Source organism: Neovison vison, chromosome 13 (genome assembly GCF_020171115.1).
Source record: "Neovison vison isolate M4711 chromosome 13, ASM_NN_V1, whole genome shotgun sequence".
Taxonomy (NCBI): Eukaryota; Metazoa; Chordata; class Mammalia; order Carnivora; family Mustelidae; genus Neogale; species Neogale vison.
In genome coordinates, this window is record NC_058103.1 from 100,419,150 (window position 1) to 100,443,616 (window position 24,467).

The window sequence follows — 24,467 nt, forward strand, 5'->3', positions numbered from 1 at the left end:
CTCCTTTTTTTTTTTTTTTTTTTAAGTAGACTCCGGGCCTTGAACTCAAGACTATGAGATCAAGAGCCACATGCTCTATAGACTGAGCCAGCCAGGTGCCCCTAGCTTAATAATTTTTTATGCTTCTACTACTTTCCTTATCTTAGGGCAACTTCCCATACATATATCCAAATCCGAGTTGATTCCAAGATTCTGCTCAAGTTCTAGATCTTTCCAGGAGTCTTTCCCGACTACTCCAGCTCTTGTTCATCTTTCTTCTAGCACTTACCAACTTTTGGGTTCCAAGTAAATCAGCCTTTACTCGTATACTGTCTTCTACCTTTCTTTTTCTTTTATCATTTATAGTCAGTCAATGTGTGTTAGCCGGGTTCTTCATTACAAACAACAGAATCCAGTATCATCTTTTTACTAGTTTAAATAGAAAATAAATGTGTTAAAGGATATAGATGGCTCCTAGAATCTGGGCAGAAAATATGGCTTGGGAGCTATACGGTACTAATGCCAAAATTGTGTTGTTCTGCTGCTCCACTGGAGACCCCAGAAGCTTGGGGGTAGTAAGTCCATTGGGTACAAGTGCCTCTACCTACTTAGCAAAAGTGGACTTCTACTCTCACCACTGGTGCTAGATGCTGAACGTGGCCACTCGCACCTCTAGCCCTGCTGCCCTTGGAAGGTGGTAATTGTTATTGTGTGTGTGGCAGGGGTGGTCAGAATATATTGCAAGCAGTACCTTTGTGTTCACTTTACTCTCTTCTGACCTGAAATCTCACTCATTTGTGGAAAACAGGGCAACCAGTGTTGGTAATGAACCATGAAGTAAGGAACCTAGAAGTAAGGAACCTTGCAGAGGTAAATGTTCAACTTTCACCTCAGGAATAAACTCATAAAAAGATGGGAGTCCCCAAACATAGCATATTCAAAGTTTATCTTATATTAACTCTTTTGATTTATAACCTAAAACACAGAGCATTAAAGAGGTACCTTTTTATTACTATTCAGTGTCCTCCATTAAAACAGTACCTTGGGGATCAAATAATCCACACCTTTTATATTACAGAAGAGCAAACAGGCTTAGAGCAATAAAGTGATTTGATCATGTCAGACTTTTAAGTTCTTAGTAGAGCTGATAATGTGGCTTAAGAATGCCTACTTGTGATCTCTGTCTGTCAAATAAATAAATAAAAATCTTTAAAAAAAAAAAAAAGAATGTATTCTAGGTGGGGCGCCTGGGTGGCTCAGTGAATTAAAGGCTCTGCTTTCAGCTCAGGTCATGATCTCAGGGTCCTGGGATCGAGCCCAGTATCGGGCTTTCTGCTCGGCAGGGGATCTGCTTCCCCCACCCTCTCTGCCTGCCTCTTTGCCTACTTGTGATCTCTCTCTCCGTGTCAAATAAATAAATAAAATCTTAAAAAAAAAAAGAATGTATTCTAGGAAAGATTCCAAAATGCATAGCACAATGCACAGTGATGTAATAGTCTTCTTATACTGAGAATTGTTTGTGTGCATTATTGTGAAAGTACTAGCTATTCATGTTCTTAATATTCTTGGAACTATCCCAAAATTGGACATTTGAAAAAGAAATGTATTAGTCTTATTATTTCTATTTTGTTATTTGAGGCAATGTGCTATGTCCCCCAACATCCTTTTACCCCTTCCACAGTAACACAAACCCTAAATTTTTTCTGGGCCATGACCACTAACAATAAAGATTATGTTCCCAGTCTCCTTTGCAGCTGTGTGTGGCCATGTGATTACATTCTGCATAATGAGATGTAAACAGAATTGTATGCAACTTCTGGGTAATGTTCTTAAAATGTACTGTTTTTTGTTTTTTGTTTTTTTTATCTATTTATTTGACAGACAAATCACAAGGAGGCAGAGAGGCAGGCGGTGGGGGGTGGGAAGCAGGCTTCCTGCTGAGCAGAGAGCCTGACGTGGGGCTCGATCTCAGGACTCTGAGATCATGACCTGAGCAGAAGGCAGAGGCATTAACCCACTGAGCCACCCAGGTGCCCCAAAATGTACTGTTTTGTTCCTCTTTCCTGCTGAGTGGAATGCAGCTGGAGTGCTAGAAGCCATCTTGGACAATAAGGTGAACTTGAGAATGAGATGCTTATGCTTATGTGGTAAAGGAAGAAGACAGGAGTCTGGATTCCTAACACCATGGAATCCCTTTCCAACTCATTACCTCCAGATTTCTTTTCTTTTTTAAGATTTTATTTATTTATTTGTTAGAGAGAGAGACAGCACAAGCAGGGGGAGAGGCAGGCAGAGGGAGAAGCAGGCTTCACACTGAGCAGGGAGCCCGCTGTTGGGACTCAATTCCAGGACCCTGGGATCATGACCAGAGCCAAAGGTAGACGCTTAACCAACTGAGCCACCCAGCCATCCGCCTCCAGATTTCTTATACATGAGAAACAAATAGGCTTTCTATTTTGTTTATTGCTATTTCAGTTTATTATAGTTTTTGTGGTTTTTTTTTCCTGTTATTTCTGGGTGAATCAGATCTGAATTTATTATTCCTGGCCTTGGCCACCTTAATTGCTAATGCTGATGTAGCCCTGGTTAGGTGATACGATCTCAACTTGGGCATGTCATGTACAAGCCAGGGACAAATAGATGCCATAGTCTTGAGATGTAGTCCCCAGATACACAGCAGACCACTACCACCAGCCAGCCCAGCACTCACCTAAGTGTTAAATCCAAATAATACCAACCAATCAATAAGAATCTGAGGTTTCCCTTTTTTAATGTGAGATGGAAATAGTTCATAGTCTTTTGGTTGTAAAAGATGTACTCCATTCCTCTTTTTTCAAAACTCATCTCTGGACTGGGTGGGTTCTCTGCTTGCCAGAGAAACTTTTACACTCCATACTCAACCTTTGCTCTTTAACAGTCTGATTTTTTTCCTTTAATACTACTCACTTTTAAAAACATTAAACTCCTGGGGTGCCTGGCTGGCTCAGTCAGTAGAGCATGCAACTCTTGATCTCAGGGTTTTTAGTTCGAGCCCCACGTTGGGTGCAGAGATTAAAATAAAATCTTTAAAACAAACAAAAGACCATGAAGCTATTTTAAAAATGTGCTAATGATATGGTCCGTGGGAAATCTATCTTTATATCTCTGGCGAAATTGCTACAGAAAATATACTTCTAGTATTCCTCACATATGAACAAAAGAGACAATTAGTCTTTGACAATAATATGTCAAGTCAATGGTAGTTATATTCACATGGGCCCACAAATGACTTTAGTTAAAGTCTTTACATTTTTTCAAAGGGTCAAATATTCTAAAAATTATATGGATAATAAAGGGTAACACTAAGTACTATAATTTCATCCTCCTCATAATCCTATTTAGTAGGTTCTGTTAGTAATACTGAGAAAACGGAAGCAGAGTCCAAGGTCACTACGTAGTAAATAATGGAACTGAGGTTCAAACCCTCAGAGCTTCTGCTCTGGGCTTTTTGGTGTGGGAGTGGGTGAGGGGATAGATAAAAAATTTTCAATTTCTTTAAGTGCTTTTACATTTACTTTATTTGTGTGAAATATAGACTGTTATCTGGATAATTAGAAGAATGCCTTTTGCCTCTGGATAATTAGAAGAAATATAGACTGTTATCTGGATAATTAGAAGAAAAGTTATTCAGACTTTTGAAGTTGACAGTCCCTTTTCAAATTAATGTTAATTTTATTTCTTTTTTTTTTTTAAATTTTTTTTTTAAGATTTTATTTATTTATTTGACAGAGAGAAATCACAAGTAGGCAGAGAGGCAGGCAGAGAGAGAGAGAGAGGGAAGCAGGCTCCCTGCTGAGCAGAGAGCCCGATGCGGGACTCGATCCCAGGACCCTGAGATCATGACCTGAGCCGAAGGCAGCGGCTTAACCCACTGAGCCACCCAGGCGCCCAATTTTCTTTCTTTTTTAAAAAGATTTTATTTTTAAGTAATCTTTACATCCAACATGGGGCTCAAACTTACAACCCTGGAGAATAAGAGTCACATGAGCTACTGACTGGGCCAGCCAGGCGCCCCAATGTTCACTTTCTTAATTGCTTAATATTAATACATATTATCTTGCATGTATAGATATAAATAAATGCATTTTATATATACTTTATGTAAATAAATGTATAGAAATAAAATCATAAAATTAAGGAAAATGTGGTATATGTACACATTTGCATAATTTTAGAAAATATAGCTTGCAATTTATTTTATCTTATCCTTCTCACACATATGATTTATTCTTTTAGAATTTTACTAAAATACTCCACGTTATGGAAAAGTAGAATAATGTTGCAAAACACTTCTCATCGTGATTTGTCAAATCTTGATGCTGTATTTGCTGCAGATAACTATTTTTGTTTTTTGAATAGCTAATGTATTTAAATGTTCAAAAAAGGTACAGGGCGGGGCGCCTGGGTGGCTCAGTGGGTTGGGCCGCTGCCTTCGGGTCGGGTCATGATCTCGGGGTCCTGTGATCGAGTCCCGCGTCGGGCTCTCTGCTCAGCGGGGAGCCTGCTTCCTTCTCTCTCTCTGCCTGCCTCTCCATCTGCTTGTGATTTCTCTCTGTCAAATAAATACATAAAATCTTTAAAATGCAAACTATTAAAAAAAAAAAAAGGTACAGGGCGCCTGGGTGGCTCAGTGGGTTAAGCCTCTGCCTTCGGCTTGGGTCATGATCTTGGGGTCCTGTGATCCAGTCCCGCGTTGGGCTCTCTGCTCATCGGAGAGCCTGCTTCCCACTCTCTCTCTGCCTGCCTCTCTGACTACTTGTGATTTCTCTCTCTGTGTGTCAAATGAATAAATAAAATCTTAAAAAAAAAAAAAAAAAAAAGGTACAGGGGCTCCTGGCTGGTTCAGTAGGTAGAGTGATTCTTGATCTCAGGGTCATGAGTTCAGACCCCATTTTGGGCTAAAGCTTAATTTAAAAAAAAAGGTAGAGTTAAGTCCCCAACCCACCTCACGCCATATGCCCAGTTCCCATCCCCACAGGTATTAGTTATATATTTATTTTCCTCACTTGTGTGTATGTGCGGGAATATAAGTAAATACGAATATATTTGGACTCACTTTAAGTAAACTCTACCAAGTGGGGTTTGAACTTAACTACCCTGAGATGAAGAGTCGCATGCCCTATGAATTGGGCCAGTCAGGGCCCCTTTAACTCACTTAAAAAAAAAATAACAATTAAAAATAAAAATTAAAGGCAATTTTTTACATTTTTTGTAAAATTTTTTACATTTTGTGTCATAACTCCTTTTTCCCATTTTAAGTTAACATGTAATGTTATTTATATGTTATAACATATAATGTTATATTTAACTCTTTACCACCTCTTTTCTCAGCTCATTATTCAATAAACAATAAAACTCAGTGTTCAAGGAATTGTTATTAACTCTGAGGAATCGGTAGTTTCTTCCCAAATTCGGTAAGAATCGGTAGTTTCTTACCAAATTCTTTCGGCTCTATTCTCTCTGCTCCATCCACAAGCTAGTTTTCTAGAAAACAAACCCCTCCCCAAACTCTCAACTTCCTAGAGAGTAACAAATAATGAGCTTGAAGTAAGTAAAGTCCACCTCCTCTAAAGAATTCCGGAAGGCGGAAGCTGGGGGCGCGGCGCGGTGGGAAGGCGGGACCCCGGAAAGGCGGGGACCAACGCGAGCGGGCGGCACCTGGGGCGGGGCGGGTAGGCGGGTCCCGCGGGCTCCGCCCAAGCCCTGCGCAGATTTGGCGCCAAACTCGGAGGCCCTTCTCGCGGCGCGTTCTCTAGAATCTCGCGATCAACGCGGTTTGGGGGCCGCGTCTAGCCCCGCGCAGTGGCCGCCGCAGCGAGCGTGAGGTGAGAGCGGGCACGCGGGCCAGCAGAGGGCCTGTGGGGAGCGGTGGTGGAGCGAGGGGGGCGGGAGAGCAGGGGTGCTGGGGCGTCGCGGGGTGGGAGTGTGGAGCTTGGAGAAGACTGCGACGGACCGGGACAGAGGGGGACTGGAGAGGCCGCGACCTGTGGGGAAGAGGGCGGGCACTTCTCCCTGTCGTTTCTCCTTCGGGTCCGCCTCTCGCCGAACTCAGCCCTGTAACGGGAGGGAATGTGCGTCGTCAGTCCACCTCTACGTCTCGGGCTACCTTATGTCCGGGCGCCTCTAAACATAGAAGGCGTCCTGTAAATGTGGGATGAATGGATGAATGAAGTTGAAGGGAAACTAAGGCAGCGGGGATGGGAAGGGTGGAGAAGGGAGATAGAGTGGCAGAGTGGTTTTAGGGTGGCTGGCAAAGGAGGACATGGAGTCATCCCCTTTCGACACAGGCTACTGTTTTGATAATTTGGATGAAGTTGGACATTGGACCCCTTAAGGGTCTGGGGACGAATTGGGAGTTTGGGTATTAAATTTCCTTGTTACCTTGACTCCTTTGAGAGTTTGAGGACCAGAACGGGGAAGCTAAGAGAATTTCATCAGTGTCTAAAAACAGAATGCAACCACCGTCAAGAAGTGAAAGATCAGAGAGCAGCCTTATTCACACCCAGTTTACTGACAAACGCCACCCTCATGCTTGGCCAATTCCTTACGCTGCATCTTGCTACACTTAATATAGTTTGTGCTCTGCCATCAAACTCACGGCTCCCTGTTCTCAAAAGTGTGAACCCCATTTCTTCCCAAAGAAACTTGACTAGGATCAAACTTAACCTGACTATACTTAGTGTAGCTAGGAAGCTACTTTAGATTATGTAACCTCTAATTGCCTTTCCAATTTTGAAAATCTATGGTTATTGAGCCTTAGTTGAAGATAAAAGGTGGGTCATCATCAGGAGTTGATAGTTGTTTGTTTGTTTGTTTGTTTGTTTTTGTATCTGTGGTCATGGAAATTTAGAATTGGAGAGATTTTAGGGATCATTTAGCTCTAGTAGTTTTACAGTTTGAGGGAAGCTTTGGAATCTTTATTCCTTCACTCAACAGGTATTTGTGGAGCACCTGCTGTATACCAGCTTTGGGGATACAGTGGTGGAGCACAAAGAGACTCACCTGGTCTTTGCCTTTTTAGAGCTGCAGTCTAGTATGGAAGACAAACAGTCAAATAATCACAGAAATGGAAAATAATATTGAAACTGGGTAAGTGCCATGAAATTGGTACTTGGTACTTTGAATGCTTATTATAGGAGATTTAATTCAGGGAAATTGGGGTAGACTTATCTGAGGACGTGAGAGTTGAGATCTGAAAGAGACAAGGAGTCTGGGAAGAGCCTTCAAGATAAGAAACAACCTTAGCAATGGACTTTTCCCCCATTTTTTCCCATTCCCATGGCCTGAGGGATATAGCTCTTTCACGATAAAGAAAAGAGCATGAAGAGTTGTTTGAAGTGAGGCTGGAGAAGTAGGAAGGTGCTAAACCAAGCAGAGCTTTGGCGTTTTTCTCATTAGCCCAAGAGCAGTAGGAACCCATTGAAATATTTAAGCTAAGTGGTAATGTGATTGGCTTTACACTTCCAGAGCCTTAGTCTAGTATATTATGGAGAATGGTTTGAAAAAGGCAGAAGTGGTTATGAGTAACGGAGTAACGAAAAGAAGGAATGTTAGGAAGTGGTTGTGGAGATAGGGAGAAATGGAAAGACTTAACTGATGCTTAGGAAGTAAAATGGACAGGATAAGTAGGATGGATGGGGAAGGAGGTATCAGGGGTGATTTATAGTTCTCTTACTTGCATGGATGTATAGATGTCACTCACTGAATTAGGAAAATTTAGAAGTTTGGTTTTGTACATGAGATGATATAGTTGCCTTTGAGAAATTGAAGAGCTGTAAAAAGAGATATAGGGATCTGGAGCTCAGATTTGATGCCTAGAGTAGAGATAAAAAACTAGAGATAAATATTCATCTATCAATGATTATTAAAACCATGCACATAAAGAAGTGAAGAGGGCCTCTGATGGAGTCTTGAATACCTACTGAACAGGTTAGGGGAAGATGGATCTGCACAGAAGATTCTAGGAGCAGTGTTCAGAAAGGGAGGAAACCAAATAAGTGCTGTGTTTCAGAAACCAACAAAAATACCTTTCCAGAAAAAGGAGAAAGGAACTGATCAGAAGTGTTAGATGTTGTCAAGTTTGATGGTACTGAAAAGGGTTCTTTCATTTTATCGGCCTTAGGATTATTTCCCTCTCTCACAGGAAACCTTAACTAAAAGATGAATTTGTAAACAGATTTTTTAAAAAGCTGCTCTGTTTAAAGTGGGGGTGGGGTACCTGAACCCTGTCTCTCTCACACCCATTTGAACCATAGTTTGAAGCCCTCTGAGGGGAGACTCAACAGTTGAGGGGAAATGATTTGCTGAAAATCATGCAGTTACTGGGTGATAGGGTCTAGTTAGAACTCACTTCTGATTTCTAAACCAGTATCTTTTTCCCTGTAACCAGTCTCCACTTCTTTTCATGATGTGTTTAACTGATGGAAACACATGCATTTTGCTGCAGGTAGAACTTAACTGTGTAATAGGGAGACTACTTGGATGAATAAATATGTTTATTTTTTCTTTCCTGTAGAGGAGAAGATGCTGGAGCCACAGGAGAATGGCTTGATTGACCTACCAGATTATGAGCATGTAGAAGATGAAACTTTTCCTCCTTTTCCACCTCCAGCCTCTCCACAGAGAGAAGATGGTGAAGGAACTGAACCTGATGAAGGTCTTTATAGAGTTCCAAGAAAGTGCCTATGTTCAGTTATCCATCTATTAGCATAGAAATGATACATTTTATAAATGAGGCTTAAATTATTTAAGTAATATTAAATCTTGGTGTATTTCACCAGAGTCAGGGAGAGGAGTACCTGTTCCTGTACCTCCAAAGAGAACAGTTAAACGGAATATACCCAAGCTGGATGCTCAGAGGTACATTTACTATTTCCCTAAACATTTCTTTTTTCTTTTTTTTTTTTTTTCTTTCACATTATGTTTTTTACCCCTTATATAAAAAACTTTCAGTTGGTATGATTTGGAGTTTAGTTATTTGTCCTTTTTTTCTTTTAAAGATTTATTTATTTATTTATTTATTTGAGAGAGTGATGGGGGTGCAGAGGGAGCAGGAGAGAGAGACTCTCAAGCAGACTCCCCATTGAGCGTGGATCCCATTGTGGGGCTTGATCTTAGGACCCTGAGATCATCACCTGAGCTGAAATCAAGAGTTGGATGTTAAGCCGACTGAAGCAGCCAGGCACTTTTGTTTTTCAGTTCAGTGGATAATAATGGTTTTGTTTTGGCCTTGGTGGTTCTAGAAAACTTGAAATTTAGAACATATTTCTCTTCACAGATTAATTTCAGAGAGAGGGCTTCCAGCATTAAGGCATGTGTTTGATAAGGTGAAATTCAAAGGTAAAGGTCATGAGGTAAGAATTGTCTGATTTTTATTCTTTGTTCTTTCAAATATCAGTAGAACTGTGGGCCCATTATCATGTTCTGAGGAATCTTAGAATGTTTCAAAGATACTATCTTTTATCATATCTCTTGAGAAGCTAAGATGTAGTGGAAAGGGCCCTGCTTTAAGAGTGAGAAAACAAGTCTTATAGTCTCATTTTTGCCACTCTATGGCTTTGGAAAATCACATCTAAGTCTGTAAATTTTGAGTTTGTACTTTATAATTCCTAGGAATGAAATTGACTTAGTCACCTGAAAGAGCAATTTTAGGCTTCAGGAGAGCAAGGACTTGACTTGTATCAGTTACATGTCCCCAAAATATGACACATATCTTGTCATATGTGTCTAATTCATAATAGGCATCATTTAAGTTGAAAAATGAAGACATTTAAGAACTGTTGATCACTGTCTAAGTGTATATTTTAAAAGTCTCTTATCTTTCTCCCTTTTTTTTAAAGATAAGTCTCTTATCTCTCTTATTTTTAAAATTGGGAGCCCCCAATATGGGGCTTGAACTCATGACCTTGAGATTGAGACCTGGGCTGAGATTAAGAGGCATAGCTTAACTGACTGAGCTACACAGGCACCCCTAAAAGTCTCTTATCTTTGAATAATGTAGAGTGTAGATATAATTTTTTGCAGATATCTTTATAGAGCTTTGCAGTTCATGAAGTATTTTCAAATATATTCTCAAACCTGTGGGGTAGGTTTGTTGGTCCCATTATCTAGTTAAGGAAATGAGATTTTAGAATTCTTTTAAAGATTTTATTTATTTATTTGACAGAGAGCAAGCATAAGCAGGGGGAGCAGCAGAAGAAGACTCCCCACTGATATTTTAGCCTGATGGGGGGCTCCATCTCAGGACCGTGACCTGAGCTGAAGGCAGACGCTTAAGTGACTGAGCCACCCAGATGCCGGGAATTTTAGAGGTTTAAGTGTCCAAAGCCAACAGTTAAGACTTCCCCTTTCGTAGTCTGGCTACAGTACTGTTATGTAACAGTGAGCACCATCTTAGTGTGGTATGCAGGATAATGGGAAGGAGGGAAGAGACTGGAAGCAGAGGGCAATTCAGATACTGTCGCACTACCAGGGTGAAGATGAGCCAAGGTCAAGATAGCTTGATAGAGGGGCGCCTGGGTGGCTCAGTGGGTTAAGCCGCTGCCTTCGGCTCAGGTCATGATCTCAGGGTCCTGGGATCGAGCCCCGCGTCGGGCTCTCTGCTCTGCGGGGAGCCTGCTTCCTTCTCTCTGCCTGCCTCTCTGCCTACTTGTGATCTCTGTCTGTCAAATAAATAGATAGATAAAATCTTTAAAAAAAAAAAAAAAAGATAGCTTGATAGGGTAGTAGTAGAGACATAAACAACGTAGAGTACTTATAGGCAGTTGGATATAAGGAGGTAAAAAGAAGTAAAAAAAATAATCCCAGGAGGAGTGGCCAACTGGCTTAGTTGTAGTTGGTAGAACGTGTAACTCCTGATCTTGGGGTTGTGAATACAAGCCCCACGTTGTATGTAGAGCTTACTTAAAAAAAAAAAAATTATAAACAAAAAATCCAAGATTTTAAAGCTGGGAGGCTGAAAAATTGTAGTACCTTTGCTCAGCTTCAGTGGATGGGAAGAGAGAATAGAAGTCTGTCCTATTTTGCCAGAAAACTAACTGTAAATCAGGATATTTTAAAAGCATACCCATCTCAAAAAAAAAGAAGGACACCTAGCTGGCTCAGTTAGTGGAGCATGAGACTCAATCTTGGGGTTGTGAGTTAAAGCCCCATGTTGGGTATAAAGCTTACCTAAAAAGAAAAAACAAAATACAAAACCATCCCAGTTAATTCATTGCCCTTGTTGAAATTTTCGGGCTGTAAGGATGAATTGGTGCTTTGACTTTAATGAAGTCCTCACCATTTTCATAATAAGTACTTTATTAAAATAAATGAGTTTATAAGAAGGATACAAATTTGTGTTTCTTCAGTGGGTGAGGGTGAGCTCCAGGAGTTTATGCTGTTTAGTCTTCTATGCTTTGCCCTTGGAAGTTCTTCCTGTTTTGTCACAGAGTTGAATCCTCACTGCTTTTTTCTCCACGTATGACTTAGGACATAAATTTAGGTGTATTTATGTGTTTCTCTTGTGACCCTTAGGTCTAACATGATATTGTGAGGTGACTGACCAGCTACCCCCAACAATTAGAAAATAATCTTAGGTGATTGAGTTAAATACGAATAAATAAACTTACCTTTATTATCAGAATGAGAAGGAAAGCACATCCTCTCTGTATTACTTTAATGTATGTGCTGCAAACACAATGCTGTTGGTATTACATGTTTAGTTACTGGTCGGGTTGACCATTGCCTTCTTAGATAAGATCAGATAACAGGAAAGTAGCCAGTATTTGAGTGTATACTTTGTGTCAGGCACTTTACTTGTATTACTTATTTCTCATAACCCTACAAAGTATGTAAAATATTCTCTTAACGCGAAAAAGAAGGCACAGCAGTAGAGTGATTTGCTTAATGTCACAGAGCTATTAGGTAGCAGGATTGAGATTTGATTCTATACAGTGTGATCCAGAGCCTGTGCTTTTGACAGTTCTGTTTTTTTTATCATTACTATTTGTTTGAGAGAAAGAGAACACATAAGCAGGGGAAGAAGCAGAGGCAGGGAAGAAGACTCCCTGCTGAGCAGAGAGCCCAATGTGGGACTCCATCCCAGGATCCTGAGGTCATGACCTGAGTCATCTGAGCCACCTGCACCCCTTGACTATTCTGTTTTAAAATATTGTTAAGGGACACCTGGGTGGCTTAGTCGGTTAAGAGTGTCTCACTCTTGCTTTCCACTCAGGTCATGATCTCTCAGGGTTGTGAGATCGAGGGAGCCCCACCTCTGGCCCTGTGCTCATTGGGGAGTCTGCTTGGGGATTTCTACCCCCCTGCCCTTCTCCCCACTCGTGAGCAAGTGTCATCTCTCACATACACTGTCTCAAAAATAAGTAAATAAATCTTTAAAATCCTATTAAGAGAAGAATAAAATATTTTACATTAAAACCAGGAATTTGCAATTTTGTTATTCCTTAGTCCAGTTTATTAAGCTTTGTTTTTCATTTTTGCTTTTAAAAATTTAAATGTTAAATTAAAATTTCATATATAAAGAGGAATTGTGCCCTGAGAACATTTTTTTTTTTTTTTAAACATTTTAACTGTTGTTGCTAGTCTTTGTACTTACCCTTGGGATTTCCGAATATATTTTTGTAGTTTGAATTCTCAATGCTTTGTTCTCTATGTATGATTTAGGGACCTGTCATTTTGGTTAATTATTCCTAAAAGATATCTTGACATATTTTATTAAAGCTTATTTTCACATATTCCTTTACAGTTCTGAGTAGATACATGATACCCATCTGCCTTCAGCTCAAGTTATAATCCCTGAGTCCTGGGATTAAGCCCTGCATCAGGCTACCTGATCAGCAGGGAGCCTGCTTATCCCTCTTCCTCTGCTGCTCCCCCTGCTTGTGCTCTCTTGTGGGCTCTTTTTCTCTCTCAAATAAATAAATAAATTCTTTTTTAAAAAGATATAAAGATATATGATTATCTTTTTTATCATGTTTTTTACTGTTTTTTTTTTTAAATCTATATCCAGTGCACTTTTAGACTGCAGTCCTCTTAAACTCCATGAATAGTTCTTCTTCTTAAAGTTTCTTCAGAAGTTTCTTAACCTTATAAATATAAAATGACACCAGTGACTTTGGCATTACTATTCAATTCTGAAATCTGCTGACAAGGTTAGTTCTGAGAATGAGTCTTCTATTTAGCATTTTTATTTTTATGTGCCAGGCTGAAGACTTGAAAACGCTAATCAGACACATGGAGCATTGGGCACATAGGCTATTCCCTAAGCTGCAATTTGAGGATTTTATTGACAGAGTTGAATACCTGGGAAGTAAAAAGGAAGTTCAGGTAGGTGTTGAGATTATTATGAATATCATTCATGATGCTAAATAGTGCCAAGGATGGATTTTAGTTGAGGCTAAGTCACTGTTTGGTGTTTTTATTTTGAAATCTATCATGGTAGGAAAAAAATAGTAGTTATTTGAAGAACAACTTTTTTGAAACTAAGAATTGAATAAATTCTCATTTTATCCCAAGTGTTCCTGATGAAAATGTAAAAATATCTCTTTATTTTCAGACCTGTTTAAAGCGAATTCGACTTGACCTGCCTATTTTACATGAAGATTTTATTAGCAATAATGGTAAGAATACAGGTTTATTTATAACAATTTCGCTGTTAGAAATAGATCTAGTTGGGGCAGGGGTAGATTAAGCACTGGATTCTTCATCTATATTGAGTAATTGAGTAGACATAATTATAGTAAATAGGAATGAGTTAAAATGCCTTGGTACATCTAGAATATTGTTTGACACTTGTTTCTTAAAGATATGCCTACAGTGCCATTAAGAGATATAGAAATATATTTAGTCATAGAACTTGAGCCTTTGAGAACTGATACCCATTTATCCTTTGTAGTGCTTGGTTAATGAAAATAAATGACACTAGTTCATATTCATACACACCATTAAAAGTGGCTCTGGGGAATTAGCATAATTTGATGGGGAAATAGTTTACATTTCTCTTAAGAGTATAGATCCTGTACATAGATGGTCCCCAACTTAACAGTGGTTTGACTTATGATTCTTTGACTTTATAATGGTGCAGAAGTGATACACACTCACTAGAAACCATACTTAGAATTTCAGATTTTGATTCCCCCCCACCCCCACCCCAGGCTAGCATATGTGCTGTGATACTCTTGTGATGTGGGGCAGGAGCAGCCACACATGAGGGCAAACCACCGATAAACTGACAACCATATTGTACCCATACAACCACTGTGTTTTCCACCTTCAGTACAGTATTCCATAAATTACATGATATATTCAACACTGTATTATTAAACAGTCTTTATGTTGCATGATTTTGCCTAACTAGGGTAATGTTAGTGTTCTGAGCACGTTTAAGGTAGGTGAGGTATATTAAATCCATTTTGACTTACTACTATCAACTGATGAGGGCTTATCAGGACGTAACCCCATTTTTAGTTGAGGAAGATCTCTGTAGGTCTTCCGTAAGACCTGTGTGACTGTTCCTGGTACTGGTTGCATTTGTTAGTTGTACAGTGCGACCATAGGTAGTCACACACATTAAAACATGGTTCCTGCCGACAGGGTCTGTATAGTTATCAGATTCTCTGTGCGATGGCTCCATACATGTTTATTTTTGTTTTTTAAACTTTTAATAGATGTGGTAGAAAATACAGGCTCCCTGCAGAATCCCCCCAAGTTATTTATAAGTTGCTATTAAAAATGAAAAATTGTTATCATATGATCTCTGATATGAGGAATTTGAGAGGCAAAGTGGGGGTTTGGGGGGTAGGGAAAGAGAAAATGAAACATGATTGGGAGGGAGACAAATCATAAGAGACTCTTAATCTCACAAAACAAACTGAGGGTTGCTGGGGGTAGGGAGGTTATGGAGAGGGTGATTGGGGTTATGGACATTGGGGAGGGTATGTGCTGTGGTGAGTGCTCTGAAGTGTGTAAGCCTGATGATTTAGAAACCTGTACCCCTGGGGCAAATAATACATTATATGTTAAAAAAATTTTTTTTAAAAGAATCTCTTTAAAAAAGATTTTTAACATTAAATAGCTTTTATGAAAATACATTTGAAAAATGAAAAATGATTGATTCATTTTTAGTTTTGAAATTGTTAGAATTTCAGTGTTAGAATTCAGAAAATACACTAATCAACTGAAATCCAATTTAAAAAAATGAAAAATTGTGATTCATATAATCCAAGATTTAATATTTTGGTAAGATATGGTATGTATCTGTGGGATAGGATTTGGTGTATGGAAGGAATTAGTATCTAAATTCCACAGCACATACCGCTGGGTCAGGTAGTTTATTTGGTAGGAGTTTTTGAGGGGCATAGTGTGTGCTAGTGTTTCAGGGATAAAGATGAATAAGGGGCACCTGGGTGGCTCAGTGGGTTAAGCCTCTGCCTTCAGCTTAGGTCATGATCTCAGGGTCCTGGGATCAAGCCCTGCACTGGGCCCTCTGCTCAGCAGGGAGCCTGCAGCCCCCACCCCCGCCTGCCTCTCTGCCTACCTGTGATCTCTCTCTCTGTCAAATAAATAAAATCTTTAAAAAAAAAAAAAAAGATGAATAAGATCAGACCCCTTGGTTCATGGGCTATCAGACTAGTGGGTGAGTGAGATATAACATCACCTCCATTCTGATAGGTGCTGAAATTAGAAACAGGGCACAGGATTAGGCGCAAAGGAGAGCATAGTTGCTTTTACCCAGGGGAGGGGAAAGCAGTCCTCACAGAGGACAAATCACAAGTACTTTGAATGATAAGCAGGAGAGTTCAGACAAAAGTGATTTTGGAGAGAGGGACTCATTTGTGCAGAGGCAATAAATTAATGGGACTATTGATGGGATTATGGGCTTGCTGAAATACTGGGTACTTAGAAGAGGCCTCTGTCACACAGCCTTGTTTGTTGTTGAATCTGTCTTCTCTGTATCCTAAGAGAATGGTCTTCAGATCTTTTGGATAAGGTACTACAACAGTAAAAGTGTTTTGAGCATTTTATTTATTTTTATAATACATGCACTACTGACATGATAAATAACACATTTTTTAAAAAAAGATTTTATTTATTTGAGAGAGCGAGCATGAGTGAGCATGAGCCGGGGGAGGGGCAGAGGAAAAGGGAGAAGCACATTCCCTGCTGAGTGTGGAGCCTAATGTGCTGCTTGATCCCAGGACCCTGAGATCATGACCTGAGCCATTAACCCATTGAGCCACCCATGCTCCCAATAATGCACATTTTAATTCTCACTAGAACATTATTACCATGATGTTTTAAAGTGAGAACAATATAACTTAATGCTCTTTGGAATATTTTCTTTCCTCCAAAATTTTGGGCTGATAGCCTGATTGATGATTTGAAGGTGTGGTAGATATAGTCTCCCCTCAACAAATCTTAGTTTTATCTTACTAAGATTCATCCAGATAGAAGTGGAGTATCATTAATGGCACTTAACATTTTCCCATCCCATTCACTAATGCAAGGATTCTTGTTGAAGTTCACAAGCAAGTTATCATCTACCTTTTTTCAATCAGTTTTCTTAAAAGTCAATCAGGGGCTAAATTTTAATATTTTTGGCATATATATAGTCCTGTAACTCCTCTGCTTAGAGCCCTATAGTGGCTCCTTATTTCACCCAGAGCAAAAGCCAAAATCCTCACAATGCCTTCTTGGCCCTACAGTATCTACTCCTTACCCTATCTTCCTTGCCTCTCTGACTGTATCTTTTACAGTTCCCCACTCATATTGCTTTAGTGACTACTTGCCTCCTAGCTATTCTTCGAACCTCCCAGGCACATTTTTGTCTTAAGGCTTTTGCATTCTTACTCTGCCTTGAACACCTCCTTCGTCCTCCTTCCCACCCCCAAGTCTACATGGCTCTCTTACCCCCTTCAAATTGTGCTCAAAAGTCAACTCAGTGAAGTCTCCCTGACTACACTATTAAAATCGTACTCCCACTCCCAGTCCTGATTCCCTATCCTTTTTTACCCCATAGTACTTACTTCCTTTCAATTATTGTGTATTTGCTTATCTGTTGGTTTATGTGTGCTAAAATGATGGCATCCTCTAGCACACTGACTATTTATCTTAGGTTTCTTTGCCACAGTTGCGTGCCTGCTAATGTTGCAGTGAGGGAATTTCAAAAAATTTTAACCCCATTTTTATCAGTCAGAGCTTCATCAGTGGTTATGTTCACACTGGTTTTCCATAAAATATTGTATTAAGGAGGCCATTTACTGTTGAAGAGATCTTTCCTTCCATGGCTCACAAAACAGTAGTTCTTTATGTATATCATTCTTATTCATTTGGGATCCTGTACACCTTGTAAGGTGAAGCACAGTAGAAACCCCAGTATTGCATAATTGGTTCTAATACTTGTTTAATTTCTCTAGCAGTGTTTTCTCCCTGTATACCATCAATATTTCCTGACAAAGGAATGCATCTTAGTTTCTTGCTACATTTTTTTTTTTCTATGTCAGGAAGGACAAGTGTATTGCTTTTTCTTTCACTGTTAAGGAAGAAACCTCTAAAGGATTTGGTTGTAAAATCAAGTATCATAGGATTTTTTTAAAAAGATTATTTATTTATTTATTCGACAGAGAGAGATCACAAGTAGGCAGAGAGGCAGTCAGAGAGAGAAAAGAGGAAGCAGGTACCCCGCCAAGGAGAGAGCCCGATGTGGGGGCTCCATCCCAGGACCCTGGGATCATGACCTGAGCCAAAGGCAGAGGCTTTAACCCTCTGAGCCATTCAGGCGCCCTAATATCATAGGATTTTTAAACCTCACCAGAATAATTATGTAGGTTTGTCTTCAGTTTTAATTTTTTTGCTAGTTGTGATGGTTTTTACATTAACTAATACCTTAAGGCACAGTATACACATAGGACAAGGTTAGTGTGTGTAAATTCGTATTTCAAATAGTGGTGTTGATATGTTTTGGGGTTTGTTTGTTTTTGTCCACTCGTCAGATCAGATGACGTTATCTTTTTTTTTTCCTTTAACCCTGTAATGTGAATGATGTAGGGAGAAGGTGAAGTGCTTGTGTGAAGTTCTTGCTTGTGTCTCTATTTTCTGTCTACCATCTCTTTATGTATTGTTATTTTGCAAAACCCTTTTTAAGCTACCACTTGTGCATTTTATTGGGATTGTTTTGGTGTTACAACTAGGCAGTTTGCTTAAATGGGTGATCAGAATTAGCTGTATTTCACAGTATGCTGAAATTTAAAAAACAAGTGAGGGCCCAGCTGTCCTGCCCTGCCCTTCTGCAGCATGGAGCTGTCTGCTTTTAAGGTAGCATCCAGGCCACACTGTACCTGTCATATGGATAAATGACAGTTTGTCACTGCCTGTCTTTAAGTTAGTTCAGCAGTTTTTCTGAATCCTTACATAAAAATGAAAGATGCAATATTTACTTTTTATACCATTGTGGTTCATTTTAGGGGCATCCTACTTGGAGATAACTGGCATATAGGGCTTTAAGAATTTATTAGGCCTAATTTATAGGCCTAATGTAGAAAGCACAGTTTTTTTTTTTTAAAGATTTTATTTATTTATTTGACAGAGAGAAATCACATGGAGAGATGTGATTAGATGGAGAGGCAGGCAGAGAGAGAGAAGGAAGCAGGCTCCCTGCTGAGCAGAGAGCCCGATGCGGGACTCGATCCCAGGACCCTGAGATCATGACCTGAGCCGAAGGCAGCGGCTTAACCCACTGAGCCACCCAGGCGCCCCTGTTTTGTTTTTTAATTAATGTGGAAATCTGTCTATAAATCTTTAAATATTTCTTTCACTTTTTGGGAAAGATTTTATTTTCAAGTAATTTCTACACTGTGGGTCTCAAACTCAACCTCAAGATCAAGAGTCACATGCTCCGCCTGAGCCAGGCACCCCTCCTTTTTCACTTTGTGTCTTAGTTTTACCCTATTAAAAAATAGCTTATATAAAATTATTACTGTGCTATATAGACACTATAGCAAGCTATTAAAATGTTTTTGTTTAATGTAAAGCAAGAATATGGTTTGGATTCTAAGTTCATTAGCCCAAGCAGAAAAAAAAATTTTTTTTTCAGAACGTATTTTCTAATCATAACTAAGAACTTTTTTTTTAAGATTTTACTTATTTATTTGACGGAGAGGGATCACAAGTAGGCAGAGGGTGGTGGGGGGGAGCAGGCTCCCTGCCAAGCAGAGAGCACGATGCAGGGCTTGATCCCACGGCCCTGAGATCATGACCTGAGCCGAAGGCAGAGGCTCAATGCACTGAGCCACCCAGGTGCCCCTGTTCATGCATATTTTAAAACTAGTATTTCCATTTTACTTGTCTCTTTAGAATGATTCATAAGTATTCCCTTTTACTTGCTTGAATCAGGCACATACAGGTGACCCCGTGAAAAACATGGGTTTGAATTGAGCAGGTCTACTTACAGATTTCTTATGGTTCAGTACTGTAAATGTATTTTCTCTTCCTTATGCTTTAATAACATTTTCTTTTCTCTAGCTTACTTGAAAAGTGCAGTATATATGTACATATAATATAGATAATATGTGTTAATTGACTATGTTATTCATATTGTGGTCAATAGTCGGCTATTAGTAGTTACGCTTCAGGGACACAGACGTTCTCTGGATTTTTGACTGTGCTGGGGGTCGGCATCCCTAAGTCCTCTGTTCAAGGATCATCAGTATTTAGAACATTCTCCCAGAACAATTTGAAGAAACAGTTTGTTCAGTTCTGGCACCTTGTTACTTTAAACTGGCTTTTAACTAATAGCTGCATTAAGCTTTTTTTTTTTTTTTTTTTTTTTTTAATTTTTTTTTTTAAGATTTTATTTATTTATTTGACAGAGCGAGATCACAAGCAGGCAGAGAGAGAGGAGGAAGCAGGCTCCCTGCTGAGCAGAGAGCCCGATGCGGGCCTCGATCCCAGGACCCTGAGATCATGACCTGAGCCGAAGGCAGCGGCTTAACCCACTGAGCCACCCAGGCGCCCTAAGCTTTTTTTCTAACCACAGATGTAGTAACTTTCATTTCTACTGCAGATGAAGAAGGAGAAGATCATGGCCATGACGTAACAGCTACCCAATTAGATCCCTTCTCGACAAACTCACTGGGAAGTGAGAATTTTGCTTCTGAGTCAAGTAGAAGCCTAACAGAAGAACAACAACAGAGAATTGAGAGAAATAAACAACTGGCCTTGGAAAGAAGGCAGGCAAAGCTATTGAGTAATAGTCAGTCCCTTGGAAATGGTAAATTTTATGCTGGGTTTTATGTGCTACCATTAATATATCAAGGGCATGTTAGAAATTTTAACTTTTCTACTATCTGCAAGATAAAATGCCTCTAGGAATAGGAAAATCTGATGTATTAAATTTATATACATTTGAGAAAGAGCACACGCATGTGTGTATCTATGTGTGTGTGTATGTGAGCTATCTGGAATCCTCAAAGAATAAACAAGTCTAAGATGGTTTTCTGGATAGCTGGGGACTGCTTTAAAAATTATTTTAATCCCTTCATCTTGATTTTGAATCTTTCTTCTTCCCTGACTCCTTAAAGTGTGTGACACGTATTTTATCTTTATATTTTTTTAAGATTTTATTTTTTTAAAACATTTTATTTATTTATTTGGCAGAGATCACAAGTAGGCAGAGAGAGAGGAGGAATCAGGCTCCCTGCTGAGGAGAAAGCCCGATGCGGCTAGATCCCAGGACCTGAGCTGAAGGCAGAGGCTTCAACCCACTGAGCCATCCAGGCGCCCCCTTTTTCTTTTTTTTTTAAAGATTTTATTTATTTATTTGACAGACAGAGATCACAAGTAGGCAGAGAAGCAGGCAGAGAGAGAGAGGAGGAAGCAGGCTCCCTGCCACGCAGAGAGCCCTATGCGGGGCTCGATCCCAGGACCCTGAGATCATGACCTGAGCTGAAGGCAGAGGCTTTAACCCACTGAGCCACCCAGGTGCCCCCCACTTTTGTTTTAAAGACTTAAAAATTTTTTTTTTTTTTTAAGATTTTATTTATTTAACAGACAGAGATCACAAGTAGGCAGGGAGAGAGGAGGAAGCAGGCTCCCTGCTGAGCAGAGAGCCGGATGAGGGGCTCCATCCCAGGACCCTGGGATCATGACCTGAGCCGAAGGCAGAGGCTTTAACCCACTGAGCCACCCAGGCGCCTGAAGATTTTAAAAATTTATTTGAGAGAGAGAACACAAGGAGAGGAGGGGCATGAGGAGAAGTAGGATCCCTGCTGCAACTCAGGGCTGGATCCCAGAACCCTAGGATCATGACCTGAGCCAAAGGCAGACACTTAACCAACTGAGCCACCCAGGGACCCCATATTTTATCTTTAGGATCGTAATTTTGAACATTAATTATTATGGTACTTTTCTAAACCTATAAAATGCCTTCTGCACCTTTTGAGGATTTTAGAGCCATTTGCTGTGACTTAAATAGGTCCTTAATTTTTATTGTATTGTGTCACTTAGCTGTCAGTTTGCTTATCTGATGCAGTCTCTTCTCTTTTTAAAACTTAAAATTTGCTGTTTTTAAAACAAACTGTGAGTTTGGAAACTAGACAAGATTATTAAAACTACATTTAAAAATAATCCAGATTGGTTTTGAGTGAAGCAAACTGCATGTCTTTTTCCATTTCCAATGTAGTTTTCCTTTTGAAATGGAAAAATAAGAATTATGGTTAAATAGTGAAGATACCATGTTATAAAACAAGTTTCACCCAAGATGATATGAAATTCACAAGTGAAAGTGAAAATTAATGTGACTACATTGTTATTCTTTCCAATTAAAATGAATTTAATCTTCAGCTTTACAAATGGGTATTTTATTACTACCAGGTGAAAAATGACATGAAGATCCACTATCATTGATGGCAGTTCCTTTGCTGTCATTATCAAAGTATACCTGGCAATAAGCATTTTAAGGCCCATCTTCTATTTATAATGTATTACTTTAAAATTTGTCCAAATAGAAATAAGGATCCTAAATTTTCTTTGCTAGAGATCACTTTGATGTAATGCTGTTAAGAGCACTTGATTTTTAAAAATTTTCCTCTAATAGCTGCGATTTTTGAAAGAGAACAGTTGCATTTGGGTACAATTCAAGAGTTTGAGTTTGGTACCTTTCAAGACTTGCCTTTCAAGACTTGCATTTTTGAATGAACTTTATACATCTATACAGGTGACTATTGGAAGAAAGTGATCATAGATTTCATTTCCACTGAGAAAAGTTTGTGGAGAGATTTGTATTTATCAGGTAAGATTGGATCAGGTGCTTATAATGAGTAATAATGATGATTTCTCTTTTAGACTTGTTAATAAATACACAGACCACGGAAGAAGTTAATACAGATGAGGATCAAGAGGAGTCATTGGCTGGATTTAACAAAGACATTCTAGATAATCCACATGATGCTGCTGCTGCTGCCAATACTGTAAATGAAGAGGACGAATTAAAAACAGAGACAACACAGCTGGACCATTCCTTTTAAAATGTATAGTCATTAACTTTATGTTTTCTCCAGAAATGTTACTGAGATTGGATAGGCTTCAACTAAGAGAAAATCTATTAACTTCTTACCCTCTAAGTTTTAGATTAGTATGTATTTTGTCTACTTGGAGTGAAAATTCTTATGTAGTAAGACTTTCACAGATTCCTGTTTAAAATATAGTATTTTTGGTATTTATACTTGTTTCTTTAGTTGAGCCTATTTATTTAATGTTTATTTTTATATAGATTTGACCTTATAAAAGCGATTAGTAGTTAAGAAGCACCTGCTGCTGCTGGAGTGCCATTGAATGTCGTTTTCACTAAATTGGGGATTTTGAGATGTAAATGTATAATAAGTATTAATGTCCATTAACAAAAAGAAATCTTAGGGGCACCTGAGTGGCTCAGTGGGTTAAAGCCTCTGCCTTTGACTCAGGTCATGATCCCAGGGTCCTGGGATCAAGCCCCGCATCGAGCTCTCTGCTCAGTGGGGAGCCTGCTTCCTTCTCTCTCTTCCTGCCTGTCTACTTGTGATCTCTGAGTGTCAAATAAATAAATAAAAATCTTAAAAAAAAAAGGAATCTTATAGACTGTCTCTAGAGACTTTATGAAAGTTTCTTATTGCTATTTAGTTGTGCAATTTATACTTTTGGTAAAATGTTTAAGGTTTCTGTATGTGTTTACATGTGTTTGGAGAAACTTAATACTTAAAAGGGTCACCTGAAAGGCAGCTGTATTGCCTGGCCTGCGCCTGTCCATTCTAGGGGAGTTCAGATGCTCTTTGGTACCTTACCGACAAGTGGGAGAAACTTGCAAAGCATCATGGGGAACACAGAACACCTAGGAGGATCCACACTGGGAAGGACATGTTCAATAATGATACAGAAATGGAAATCCTAGGAAATATGAAAGACTTGGGAATGGCAAATACGAGGTTAGGAGTATTACGGCCAGATGGTGAGAAGATCTCATTGGAGTTTTTCCTGCCTGAGTTTATCAGCCTGGTGGAGGAGTGAATTACAGATGAAGTAACACGTTGACAACCAAGTTTAAAGGTCTAGTTCATGGCAGATTCCGATGGGCAACAAGGAAAGGCAAAGCTAGTTTTTACAAACTAGGAGATGGGAAGGTTGCTTTTTTTCCTTCTTTAAGATTTTATTTTTTAAAGTAATCTCTACACACAGTGGGGCTCAAACTTAAACCCCCGAGATCCAGAGTCGCATGTTTCACCAACTGAGCCAGCCAGGTGCCACGTGAAGGCTGCTTTTTGTGTGTGAGACTGGCACAGTGATGCTGCTAAAGTGGCTTTATCTGTGAAGTGGGGACACGCAGGCATCTTAATGCTATCAGGTTTGCTGACTTCTGCTGGTGATGGAGGGTGACAAGGATGGTTGGGCTGAAAACCAGAAGCTGAGCACAAGAACATATGGGCTGGGGTGAGGGGGCCTCTGGCTGGCTGGGGACTGACCTGGTGGAGGACTAAAAGTTTTTTTTTTTCCAGCAGTGGGATACACTGGCAAAATAACAAGTCTTCCACAAGGGCAAGGCCAGTGCAGCTCCATCCAAGGAGTACTCAGAAAAATGAGAGGGTGGAAAGGGGAAGTTTGAGGAAACAGACCTTACTTACCTCTGCACTCCACCCCATTCCCTGTGCTTTATCCACAACTGGTATGGGGACAGCAGGGGACGTTTGAGTCACATAAAATAGGAATTTTGAAGTGAGTAGGTGGACCGAACTAAGTCTTAACCTGAAGACAACCTGAAAAGTTAATCTGAAAGCTGTCAGAGGGGCCTAGGATCCAAATGGCCCAGAGTAGCTGTTACTAGAAAAATTAAGTTATTTTGGAAGAATGGATTTGAGATAAGCTAATGAAAAATCAATTCTGGATTTATTAAAAAGAGACTGACAATCTGTAGAGTCACCCGTCAT

At 39.5% G+C, this 24,467-nt stretch overlaps 1 protein-coding gene and 1 non-coding gene across 3 annotated transcripts; both read left to right on the top strand.

Annotated features, from left to right (window-relative positions):
- The first annotated feature begins 5,769 nt into the window (after nt 1–5,769).
- On the top strand, nt 5,770–22,975 carry TIPIN (TIMELESS interacting protein). 2 transcript variants are annotated; one of them, XM_044230427.1, is made up of 9 exons: nt 5,792–5,843; nt 6,955–7,107; nt 8,534–8,674; nt 8,799–8,877; nt 9,296–9,371; nt 13,222–13,344; nt 13,574–13,637; nt 20,078–20,284; nt 22,357–22,975. In XM_044230427.1, exons 3-9 carry the CDS (start codon nt 8,542–8,544, stop codon nt 22,536–22,538), a joined length of 864 nt encoding a protein of 287 aa, XP_044086362.1. In that variant the 5' UTR covers nt 5,792–5,843; nt 6,955–7,107; nt 8,534–8,541; the 3' UTR covers nt 22,539–22,975. The 2 variants fall into 2 exon arrangements, with proteins under 2 accessions (XP_044086364.1, XP_044086362.1); XM_044230429.1 differs by lacking the exon at nt 6,955–7,107 and having other exon boundaries at nt 5,770–5,843.
- LOC122894744 lies at nt 14,522–14,655 on the top strand. The gene has a single exon (XR_006381816.1).
- Nucleotides 22,976–24,467: the final 1,492 nt, after the last annotated feature.